Source organism: Miscanthus floridulus, chromosome 6, assembly GCF_019320115.1.
Source record: "Miscanthus floridulus cultivar M001 chromosome 6, ASM1932011v1, whole genome shotgun sequence".
NCBI classification, from domain to species: Eukaryota; Viridiplantae; Streptophyta; class Magnoliopsida; order Poales; family Poaceae; genus Miscanthus; species Miscanthus floridulus.
The window spans coordinates 52,644,504-52,656,751 of record NC_089585.1 but is presented as its reverse complement, the minus strand read 5'-3'; the positions used below and the strand labels follow the sequence as shown (position 1 = coordinate 52,656,751).

Below are 12,248 nucleotides of genomic sequence, written 5' to 3'. Positions count from 1 at the left end.
TGTGCTTCGACTCTTTCTTCGCATTGGTTTGTCCTTCGGTGTTTGTTGTTGCCGCTGTCGTTCAGGTTCTTTGGCGGATGCTTTGCCGCTATTGCTGCATGGGTGGATGCTTGGCCACCTCGTCGCTTCGGTCTCCACGCTCATTCAGCTTGCAGAGCGTGTGATGGCCCTCATTACGGATGCTTTGCCGTAATGGTCCTTTTCCGACGGATGCTTGGCCGCCGTGGTCGTTTCTCGTGCGGATGCTTTGCCTGCTGTTGTCGTGCCGACTCCCTTGGCTTCCTTGGTGGATGCTGGCTATCGCTGCTACACTACATCTTAGGCTATTCAATGTGTTTTTGTCTTCCTCTGATAGGCTCAGTGTGTAAGGGTTTGCTGGTGGAGGGCCCCCCCCCTCTCCCGTGCTTTCTTGCTGTATCGTTTGTGCTGGTGGGATTGTGCTGGTAATTCTAGGATTACTGGCCAGTCCTTTGTAACAAAAAAAAACTCTACTTCTGCTTAATAAAATTCGTGCCTGAGGCACGTTCGAGAAAAAAAAATGTAAACAATATTGCACTATCACTTTGAAAAAAAAAACTATCATCGGGAAAAAGTGAGACATTAGTGTGCAACTTCTTGTTCTTGAAACCTAATATCGAGTGTCATCGTTTAGAGGCTGAGAAATTCGGAAGCCAAATCATGTTTACCAGGACCCACATCGTTAACATTTTTCAGGTACAATCGGAGCTAATCCATTGACTAGAAACAGTAGTAAATGTTCCTGCAAACAAGAAAACTGAAAGAACAGTGACTTCTTGTTGAGGATATGCCACCCCTAGCACAGGGCGAAGCAACCCATAGCCAGAACCAAACCTTATACAATTATTATACCATTGTTACGTGAGAAAGGCCGCCATCACACTTGATTCCCTAAGAATTCAAGCCTGCCACCGTCTCTTTACATACAGAAGAAAGAATTACTCCATATATACACATTGGCAACTGAATTGTCATAAAGAGCATAAATACACGAGTCTTAAAACCCCTAAGGTCTCGTCCTGGTGACGGCAGCTTGTTCAGAAGCATCTAAACAGTACTGGAAACGCTACCACATGACATGTACACAATCCGGAAGACTTCACCCTACAGCACTGTCGTCTGCTTTCCAACCACCAGAGGGACACAAAACAAGAAAATTCATCTGTTGGCCATGAAGAACCTTTCCCACGGTCCCTCCACATACTGACAAAAAAAAGGACACTTTATTATCGGGCTTGTATCCCGCCCTTTTCCTTTTGGAGCTGCTTTGAGTAAGCAGCAGCCTTAGCATCTAGGGTAGTTTGCTTCTTCCGCCTCGACTGCCCAAGAGCTGCTGGGTCAAACAACGGCCCCGACCATGTTTGTGAGGTCCCCTTCTCTATGGGGACTACTGTACTGAAGGAAGCGTCCTGGTGCTCGAACATAGGCTCCATGTGACGACAGGATCCCAGCGGATTACCTGTACCTCCATCCTGATGTGGAGGCGGAAACTTCTCACTTTTGCTCTTTGCATTCGCATGAGTTATCATCCGTCGCCTATGCTGTTAAGAAATTTGGGAAGCATATTAGTATCTATTAAGCAATAACATTTGAAAGTAACAAACCGCCTGAGTTTACTTATGGCACATCAGTGATAGTTTCAATCCATGTTAATTCATCTGGAACAACTCATTTGTGGTCAGAAGCAAAAAAAAAACAAAGATAAATCTCCCTGTTTCGCAGCAATAAAAATGTACTAAGAGACAAGGGATAATTCTTGGAAGGTTTTGCCACAAATTAATACATAGGCAAATGATTTTGTAACAATTTATTTAGCACTTAGCAGTAGTGCAATCAAACAATGTTGGCTTTTATCATATTTTTATGTTAAAATTTCATTGTTCTTGAAGCAACAAGGCAAGGTGTGGCAACCCACCATCCTTAAGGCGAGGCAGAGTAAGGCACAAAGGCGGGCGCCATAGTCATGTATATCAGAGAAGAAAAGGAAAATAGGCCCATCAATGGACCATAGACACAAGAAGCAGTGAACCAACTGCCCAGGTAGCCTACTAAGGTTCAACCCAAGATTCCAAGTCAAACAGCCCATAAAGCACCTGTCTCTTCCAAGCTCATGGCCAATTGACTCCCCCTTATGCATCGTGTATGTAGTCCCTCATGCAACCACCCAGGAGCCATGACGAACTCCACCCCCTTGCGCCTCCGCCAGCCATGAATCATCCCCTTCCGCCTACGCTAATGGTCACCGTTGCCTCCCCTTTCCAGATCGCCACTACCGCAGTGGAGAGGGCAGAACCACGCCAGCCATCGCGCTTGATCTGGTGGGCAGAGCTGCACAGGAGCCAACGAAGGTGGGGGAAGGCAAAGGGAGAGCCATGCCACCCGCTGGTTGGTTCCCCATATCCTGCCCTTCATTTCTTCTCTGTTGTCTATCTGTCTCTGTTCCCTCTCTCGTTCCCTATTTTGCCTATGTTACCCTGATACGTGAGGTAGGGGCCGTATCCCAATACCGGATACGTATCTGATACAGATATGTGGCGGATATACATATCAAGGAAGTATCGGGACAAAAATAAACACTACAATTTCGGATACTTAAGCCAATATGTATCAGCCCATCTACTGGATGGGCCTAACCCAGAACATCGATACATCACGCCCAGCAAAGCTGTGTTTGGTTGTTCAGTACCCCACCTTCCTTCCCTCGATCCCTCCGCGCCGTGGCCTCCCTCACCCAGACATCCAACTGCCGCCGCACACAGCCCATGCAGAGAACAGCGCCAGCGGTGACCTTAAGCAGCTGCCTGCAATGCTCAAGCAGGCATCAGCTGCCAGAGGTGCACGCCGCCCGCAAGGCACACGGCACCTGTTTGTCGATGCTCTGACGAGCGTCACCTGCCTGTGGTAAATAGGCAGGGAGCTCTTTCCTCCTCCCTCCCTTAGTTATTAGTCCCTTCCTGTCCTCTCTCCCATGTCCCACCCCACACCTAGTCAAATTAATCCATACTCTTTGCTTGATTTTTCCTAGCCAAGACTAGATGGCAGCAACAAACACAAGGAGTGCTTTCATTAGTATGTGTTTTACTACCGGCTGGAACTGGAAGTGAGAGGGAAAGGAATTGGATCAGTTATCTATTGATCTCCTCCAAGCCTGGAAGCCTCGAGTCAAAGGTGATTTTGCAAGCTTGGATTTTGAGAATTGGATGGAGGTGCTTCACAGGCTTGGCAGTTGGGAGTGTTGGCAAAATTGAAATGTGGAAAAGATGAGCAAAACAGTACAAATGCAAGATTGTGTTGGCAAAATTGCTATAGGCCACTACTGCTTTTAGAATTTTATAATATGCCTTATTATCTATTTATTTTTAAAAAAACTAAAACATATTTGTGTATTGGGCTTTTACAAAAAAAATTTGACATGTCCACCTTTTTATATCTGTCCGATGCCACGTATCTGTATCTATGATGCATAGATTTTGCTAGGCATTAGCGACACTTTGGCACCAGTTAGTGCCTTGTCAGCAACATACAAACACTAGTTAATTTCAACTTTTTACGACACTTTGGCAATTTTGAAGTGTTGAAGTAGTGAATTTTGCCGTGTCTATATTTCTTCCCTGAAAGGGAAAAAAAGGAAGAGTTTCATGGACACTCATTTTCTTGTGCAAGCTTTGCAAAAAAATTGTTCATTGCAGGACAGGTTTTTTTTTTTTTTTTTTTTTTTTTTTTACCACATTGCAGGGCAGGTTAGTGAACAGCTCTTGTTTCCCCTAAACAAGGATAACTTATCATGGCGAAATAAAAAAGTGAACTACCTAACAGTATCAGATAATCACAATCAACTTGGGGTTTCTGTATTTCTCAATGGTGAAAATCATAGCAAGCAAAAACAAGCATAGTCTTCAGTCATAAAGAGCTTTGACTTACGTCTAAGTTCGCTTGAATCTCTGCATTAGCTTCTGGTGCTGGTCCAGTCCTGCGAGATCGATCCCGTGGTCGAGTCCTTTTTGCTTCTCCTTTGGCCTTTGCAGCAGCTCGTAGTCTGAAGGATGATAATGCAACACAAAAACATAAACTAGTTACAAAGATGAATATATCCTTTACTGCTTACTGGTGCAGTCTCTTGATTGAAAAGAGGAAGTTTAAGCAGTAGCAGTTAGAGTGCATGCAGATATATGCCATTCAAGTTTACAAAAGTGTTTAGCCAATAACATGTTGATGGTCTCAGTTTCTTTTTTCTTTTTTTTTTGTCTTCTGGCTAATTCCTACTTCATAACAGTAAAAGGTAAAAAACGAACACTAAACCACACAGAAAATAGCAGAAAGTGGCTGCATGACAGTTTAAGGAAAACACAGGAAGTTCCTATCAGATAGGTTACAAATGAATAACAATAGTTATGGTTAAATGAAGAATGATGTGAATCCAGAATGTGTTCAATATCAACATTTCATTATTCATGACTCAACACTAATCCCAACTTGACACAAGAAGGTTCATGACTCAAAAAACTAATCCCAACTTCACACAAGATGGTTCATGTAACCCATTAAACATGTGATGTAAATGTTGTAGGTAGGGCTCAAACATGTTTATATCCGCATGTATGCAGCAAAAAGTAAAAAGGGTAAATGTGACACACCTTCTAGCCTCCTCGTCTCTTAACTTGGCATCCATCTCCTTGCTTGGTGGATATGTTGGCAGACTTGAAGGGTCACAAGCATAAGGCTCGGTTGAAAAAAACTAAGCCAATTTTTTTTTTTAAAAAAGAAAAGAGCACATGATGAGTAACTATTGATGGCGGAATAATAGTTCATTAGAAGCAGCACAAAAGCATAAGGCCATTTAAAAAGACAACAACCATCTTCATCGCCTGATCCTAGAGGCAAAGAAAAGAAAAAGGGGGGGGGGGGGGGGGGGGTGTGGAGGGGAGCACTTCTTTGTCACCCGTCAACAGAAGCATGCTGCAAGTGTCAAGGAAATGGGGCTGGATAAGGATTGGCAGTAACTCAATGGATAACAAGCCTCTCCTAGAGATCAGGCAGTATCACGACACTGCAAATCCAAAACTAAAATGGATATACAATACTGATCCTAGTAGGAGAGCACCATTTTCTATGACATACTGTATATATGATTGAATTGCACATTGCACAAGACTGTAGTACAAACATATATGCGTCCAAAATAGAATCATATATTGTTTATTTCCAAAGACTACAATATATGCAACCCATAAATAAAATTTGAGAATTATATAATACCAACCATGAAGGGCGGGCCTGGTGCAAGCGGTAGAGTCTTACCGCCTATGACCGGAAGGTCCCGGGTTCGAGTCGCGGTCTCCTCGCATTGCACAGGCGAGGGTAAGGCTTACCACTGACACCCTTCCCCAGACCCCGCACAGAGCGGGAGCTCTCTACACTGGGTACGCCCTTTATATAATACCAACCATACAGATTCTCCCAGCTAGTGGAGTTCTGCTCCATATCTAGTTATTAACATTTTGAAGCAAATATTTTTTTCTAGATCTAAATCGTTTTCCTGCAGCACCATACTTTGCTTCATAGTAACATTTCTGATTACACACCTAAAAACTTTATTTCCAACTAAGAAGAAGAGAAAGGATAGGAACATACATCACTGTGTAATGCAGCCGTCGCAGTTTGTCTCTCAGCTGGATCAATTGCAAGCAGAGTTTCAACCAATGGCAGAGCCGATGTAGGAAAATCTTTAAATGTCTCCCTGATGCAACGTTTATAGGGTTGTTGAGGTTTGAATATTGTCGCATGTGGCAATTTAGACTTCTTCCAGTACTCCTCAGAAGGGGAACCACATAGCTTGAAAATCTTGTGCAACTGTTCCACCTGGTAAATAGTGTACATCCCAGTTTTAACAGTAGACTAAAAGTGTGGCATAAAAAAAAGAATATATGGTAGCTGGAGGAACATGAACAGAAAACTCGAGAAAAAATGTTTTTGTGGTGTAAGCACTCTCGCTGAATTTACAACTCAATAGATTTATGAATAACCAAAGTACATGTACATGACCATTGGCAACTCAAGCATCATGCCCAGTCCATACTAATCTCTTGAGCAATTTCAAAAGATTAAATTTAGTATTTTCTACGTTTTCACTCATTCATATATTGCAGAGTTTATTAGCAATCCCCTCCTAGTTTCTACGTAATATCTGGCACATCAGGATTTCACCTTTTACTTTAGTCCCACAAGGTTAGGTGGACAATCAGCCTATTTTCTAGAGTTATACAATAAGACTAAACCTTGCATGAGCAGCTGACATTGAGGAAGGGGACAGGGCTGTTCATGGGATTCATAGGCCAATAAGAGTATATGAATTGGTTCAGTCATGCAAGTCTGAACTTCTATAATACATGCCATCTTAATCATCCCTGAACAACATGTGCAGCAAGAAAGCTCATGGGATACTAATCCTTTAGCTCAAATATAAGAGTTGTTATGAATAAGAGAGACTGAATTGGATGAGGCCCAATGGGGACTATATATAGAGTACATGAGAGACACAAGAGGGAAACCCTAGACTAGGAGATTACACTAATAACCCTAACTATTATACCCCAACACCCCCTCTCAAATGCAACGTGAATGCAATGTCGGTACATTTGGAGAGTTGGCACTATGCACTAGACTTGAAAAGAAAAGTGTATACATCAAAAATCCAAAAACGAAGATGTCGTCGAAAAGTGCAACTCTTGAACAATGTCGATGAAGAAAATGATCTCCTTGACAAGAGGGTATTGCCTTCACAACCCGTACTTCAGCAAATACGTCAAGTCTTCACAAATGGTACTTTAACTCTTCAACTGTGAACCTTGCTTTGGAGACTTTGAACTCGACGGGAATAAAGAGATGTATCAGATCAAGCCAAAGGAAGAATAGAGAGATCACTGTTGCTAGATAGCAAGCAGTAAGACAGAATGGTGAGACGACAAACAAACGACCATTGATCATGAGGCGTAGCAAAATGGCTACGAAAGAGATCAAGAGGGCAAAGTCGCACCAAGATGATGATGATTAGCTAAATCGACGGGGCTGAGCTAACCAAAGAAAAAAAAAGTTGGCTAATCCGACAATAAATTTGTGGATAGGAAGGACTTGGACAAATTGTAGGTGTAGAACTAGACTTGGATGGACACAAATGCAATAGATAGATTCAATGAAATTTAGAAAATTGGCTTCAGACAGAAGATGGAAGCAAGGGCGCTCCGGAGCAACCAAACATGGGCAGACGAATCCGCGGACTAGGCGAGATTGACAGCAAGGCGGGCGAGAAGAATCCACGAGGACAGGCAACGGGCTCGCGGATGACGGGAGGCATAGACGGCGCAAAGACGGGCGAACAGGTCGCGTGTACGAGCAGTGTTGAAGAGGGTCCACGATGAACAGACTCCAAGCCACGACGAGCGGCTGGGCGGACGACGGACGAGGAGTCGCGCCGCCGGGCGTCCTCTTCGTGCTTGAAGACAGACGGATGGAGACAGCATCTATGGAAGATGCCGCAACGAGAGATGCGCAGGCAAGAAGAACTACAAGAGGGAGAGCCTAGACTAGGAGATTACACTAATACACCTGACTATTATACCTTAACAAGAGCATTGTTGTGAATAAACTAAATAGAAGTTGGCTGTGTTTATGTCTTGTGTTTTTGGATGCTACTGATATACGATGTATTGATGGAGACTGGTTTCTAATAACTTTGCTAAAAGAACAAAAGTCCTAGACAGCAATGGTTTGTCCACTACAACAGGTTTTCATTAATAAATGTGAAAATACATTGCAACTATTGGCCATATTCGGAAATTTTGGTGACTAATGAAAGAGGTCGTCAAATGACAAAAAGCATAATAACCACCACAGGGGAGCTAAGCATTGAATCTGTAAAAAATGATTAAGAATTAAACATGTATGTTGAATTCAACCTTATTGTTATGTATGCCATTCCACCAGTACCAGATATGTGAACAAAATACTTAGAAACATCAAATCTGTTTGGAAATTTCCAATAATGGATACAGTTGCATCAAAAGCTTATTATAGCAGAAACGGCAGACGCATGTTTGTCAACAGAAGTTCCCACTAAAGGCAACAACCAATGGGAGTCCACAATATCCTTAGAGAAACCTTAGTCAGACACTTACAATAAGGGCAAAAGGCCATCCAAGTCTTCCCATAATGACAATGACATGTTTACAAACAACTACTTGCCAACATAAAAAATCAAACAAAAGACCAGACAGCGTAGAGATAACGATGTCCTCACAAGGCTATCTGAGTAAAAAGTCAACATATTCAGCCACTACCACAGAATTCTTTATAATGTGAACAGTGGGAAGGGGTGATTTAACCATAGTTCTGCTATTGACAGCATAGCCCCAAGAATTACTACAAAAATTAACATGGTAGAGTACAGAGCGACCCATGTTCAAGACTCACCTCAGTGCGCCCAGGCATTATGGGCTTTCCATACAAGAGCTCTGCCAGAATGCATCCAGCACTCCACAAATCAACACCTACACTATAATCAGTGGCACCAAGTAACAATTCTGGTGGACGGTACCACAGCGTGACCACTCGGCTCGTCATTGGCCGTTTATGCCGTGGATCAAAGAATGTCGCCAGCCCAAAATCCGCAATCTTAAGAATCCCATTATTATCCAACAACAAGTTTGACCCCTTGATATCCCGGTGCAATACATTATTGTCATGACAATGCTCAAGCCCTGACAATAGCTGCTGCATGTAACATTTGATCTGCAAGATAACACAGTGACATCAAACTCACACAATTTCCACCAAGTAATCATCGACCGTGTCTGAAACAGCAATCAAGTCTCACACACCTGAGGCAACGTGAACTTGACATCAGGACTTGCGGCCAGCCCAGCAAGGTCATGCTCCATGTACTCGAAGACAAGGTAGAGGCTGCACGACATCCTGGAGGTGACCAAGCCCTCCAATTTGATGACGTTGGGGTGGTCGAGTGTCCTTAGGATGAGTATTTCCCTGGCCATAAACTTGACGCTCTCTGGCTCGAGGTTATCAAAGCGGACCTTTTTAAGAGCGACGATGCGGCCGGAGACGGTGTCCCTCGCCCGGTACACGTTGCTGTACGTGCCCGATCCTATCTAAGAGTGAATCGCCGGACAAAGCCAACACAATAAAGTAATGGCGAATCAGTACGGTACTCCAGTAGAACGATCAGATTTCAGGGGAGAGAGGGGCTTTGGCCTACCTTATTGAGCTTCTCGAAGGTGTCGGCACGGCGCGGCGCCCAGCCGCGGAGGGCCTCCCCCGCGACAGCGACGAGCCACGGCGGCCAGCCGGCGGCGAGCTGCTCCGCCGCGGCGGCCGCGGGGACGCACCCCTGCCTGGGCCCCGCCGCCCTGCGGCCCCCGAGCCGCCGCCGCGGCCTCCCGTCCCCGTCGGCGGCGGCGACTGCGGAGGGCGACCCCGCTTCGGGCTGCGGGGACGACCTCTCCTTGCCCCTCTTCTTCCTCGGCGCCGCAGGGGACGACGCGGCCGCCCGGCCGAAGACGCAGCCCATAGCCGGTGGCGCACCTCTAGCCTACCCTACCCTCTCAAACCTTCTCGGAGCATCTGACCCCCGCCCGGCCCGAGCCGCTAGGGTTTCTGCTGCCCTCCTCGCCGGGGCGAGGGGAGCGAGCGAGCGCGAGGCGGAGACAGGGGAGTGAGTGAGGCGGGGAGGATCAATCAATCAGCAATGAATGAGAAGCCACGAGAGGCGAGCAGGGGAGAGGGACGAGCGGTTGTCTGTGGATGAGCATTTAATAGGTCACGTGGCGGTGGGGCTGACTAGTGGGGCCCCGGGGTCAGATGGGGTGAACAGCTGGCGGGTCGGTAAATCCAAACCAGCGGGTGTGTCATTTGTGTTATTGGGTGGGACCCGCGGCGTCATGAGTCGGGTGGGGCGGGCAATAAAGGCGGTTTGGTCGTTTCGCTGTTGGCGGGTTCGAGGCGTGCGGGGGCGCTAACCTCAAGCCGTATATAAGGAATAATCCGTCGGCTGTTCGCTCTGCCAGCCCAGCCACAAGAGGATGGGTTCGGTTGGAGAGCGAGGGAATAGAATAGTTCATCCCAGGTTTTTTTTGGTTGGAAGGACAAAGAGTTAAGAGATGAGATGAATGGGATAACAGATCTGTTAATCCCTTTTGTCTTGGGGCCCACATGTCATACAAATGAGCTTCTACCTCTTTCTTTGTTCTTCTTTCTCCGCAAGATTCACGCACAGCCGCACACGGTTCTCTAAAACCGGATGCGTGGCACCCTACCGCCCGGTGGCGTAGCCCCCGCCCCACACCAACCTCGTCGCCCTAGCCCAGGCTACGCCAACCCCGACCTCGCCCACTGCTCCGGTTGCGCCAGCTCTGCTCGCTCGTGCATCCTTCCTCGCCAGTGTCGAATCCGTACATCCTCTCCGTCGCGCTCGCTCTTAGCTACGCCGACTCTGCCCGACCCCGGTCGCCTGAGTCTTCTTCTCTGGCAGCGTCAGATCTGCACCCCCCCGTCCACGTCGGCTCCTTCCTCACCCCGGCCCTTTCGTGCTTTCGCGTACGAGGAAACGGCGTGAGCGTCGTCCAAGTGGAACCAACACGTTCGACCAAATTTTTGGAGTGAGCTGGTGTAGCATCTTTGAGAAATATTCTGGATGGCTCCATTCCTGCATCCACGAACCAAACAGTCTGAGAACTAGGATGGAATGGCTCCATCCCACCTTATCCCATGAACCAAACGCATCCCTAGACGCCGCCAGGGAAGGCGGCAGCGATTACTTGGTCCACATCTAGACGTTCGCGTGGAAATGTGAGATCACGCCATCGTGTTGTAGGGGCGCAAAAACGTGAATATTTTTTATTATTTTATTTGATGATTGACTGAAGAGTAGTACCGCTATCAATTCAGATATACGTTTTGAATTTCTGAATATTTTCTCACCATGCGGGTGGGGCAGTATCTGTCATAATCAGATATCCGGTCAGATAATTCGAATAGCTAGTTCGAAGTTTGAATTCGTATATCCATTAGGAGTGGATTCCTAAGATAAATTTCAGCCCAAAAAAGATAAATAAAGTGTCGGTGTAGAAAGTGACCGACAAGTAAATATTTATAGTTTTGTCGTACGTTATGATCGGAGGTGGCCTAGCACTCAATGACATAGGGTTTATACTGGTTCAGGCAACGTGCCCTACGTCCAGTTTGAGTCGGTCGGTGACTTTATTCCTGAGCCTAGGTGCTCAAAGTTTGCAGTGGGGTTACAAACGAGAAGGAGAAAGATGGGGGGTACAAGAGGTCCGGTCGGACTCTGATCGGAAGGGCCGAGAGTGACGGGAGCCCCGCTATGAGCTAAGTGTTCAAGTGCGTGCTTGTGGTTCGAACCTGGCGGTTCTGTGGTTGTGTACTAGTGAACTTGGTCGATCTGAATGAATCTATCTATTGGAAGAGAGCGCATCCCCTTTTATAGATGAAGGGGATGGCCTTATAAGTGAGAGGGAAGGAGTACGTTTGCTGCTAAGTCTTGCTTCCCACGACGGCGGGTACAAGGTGATGGTAGGCGCCCACAACACTGTTGGATATCAGGTGCACGTGGGAGGTTGTGTTGTCTTCTTCGGGTATGGAAGACGTCGGCGCCTGCCATACTGTTGATACCTGGAGACATGCAAGGGGTTTTACCATGTTTGCCTGGTACGGTAAATATCGGTGCCCACAACACTGTCGATGCCCAGAGGCATGTGGGGGAGCCTTACCGTATGTGAGTTAATGGCGCCCATAATACTGTAGGAAAAAATATCGGTGCCTACAACACTGCTTGGGTTCTAACGTGCTAGGGAGGTCGTAGAGTACTGTTTCCGCAGGTGTACAGGGTATGAACCCTAGTATTGCGGTTTGACTTGTGCGCCCTGTCATACTTTCTCCGTCCTTTTCCTGATTCTTACCGAGCGGGCATCCCCGGTCGGTTGGTCCCAGTCGGCTCTTATCGCGCAAGTCGAAGAAGAGCAGTGAGCAGGTGTTTGGCGCATCCCCGATCGGAGACGCGGGTTGGAGTCGAAAGTAGTGCTTTGGCCAGGCCTTCCGGTCGAAGAGGCCATCCGGAGACGAGTTGGAGACCGAAGCGAGCTCTCCGGCCGAAGAGGTGGGCCAGAGTCGGAAAACAGGCGCCATTCCTCCTCGGCCAGACCTTC

The 12,248-nt window shown here is 46.6% G+C and overlaps 1 protein-coding gene across 1 annotated transcript; it reads right to left on the bottom strand.

Annotated features, from left to right (window-relative positions):
- Positions 1 to 842: 842 nt before the first annotated feature.
- Positions 843 to 9,809, bottom strand: LOC136456046 (probable serine/threonine-protein kinase At1g54610). The gene is made up of 7 exons (XM_066455807.1): positions 9,284 to 9,809; positions 8,892 to 9,176; positions 8,485 to 8,802; positions 5,650 to 5,877; positions 4,653 to 4,753; positions 3,940 to 4,054; positions 843 to 1,559 (listed from the first exon to the last, which is right to left on the bottom strand). The coding sequence occupies exons 1-7, from the start codon at positions 9,593 to 9,595 to the stop codon at positions 1,245 to 1,247; spliced, it is 1,674 nt and encodes a 557-aa protein (XP_066311904.1). The 5' UTR covers positions 9,596 to 9,809; the 3' UTR covers positions 843 to 1,244.
- Between the last annotated feature and the right edge of the window lie 2,439 nt (positions 9,810 to 12,248).

What these genes read in the sequence shown, in the direction of transcription:
- LOC136456046 (XM_066455807.1), bottom strand. Translation starts at nt 9,595, where the DNA reads ATGGGCTGCGTCTTCGGCCGGGCGGCCGCGTCGTCCCCTGCGGCGCCG. An exon ending in TCAAGTTCACGTTGCCTCAG is followed by an intron (nt 8,803 to 8,891) that starts GTGTGTGAGACT and finishes GTTATCTTGCAG; the next exon opens with ATCAAATGTTACATGCAGCA. An exon ending in CGGCTGCATTACACAGTGAT is followed by an intron (nt 4,754 to 5,649) that starts GTATGTTCCTAT and finishes AAATTGGCTTAG; the next exon opens with TTTTTTTCAACCGAGCCTTA.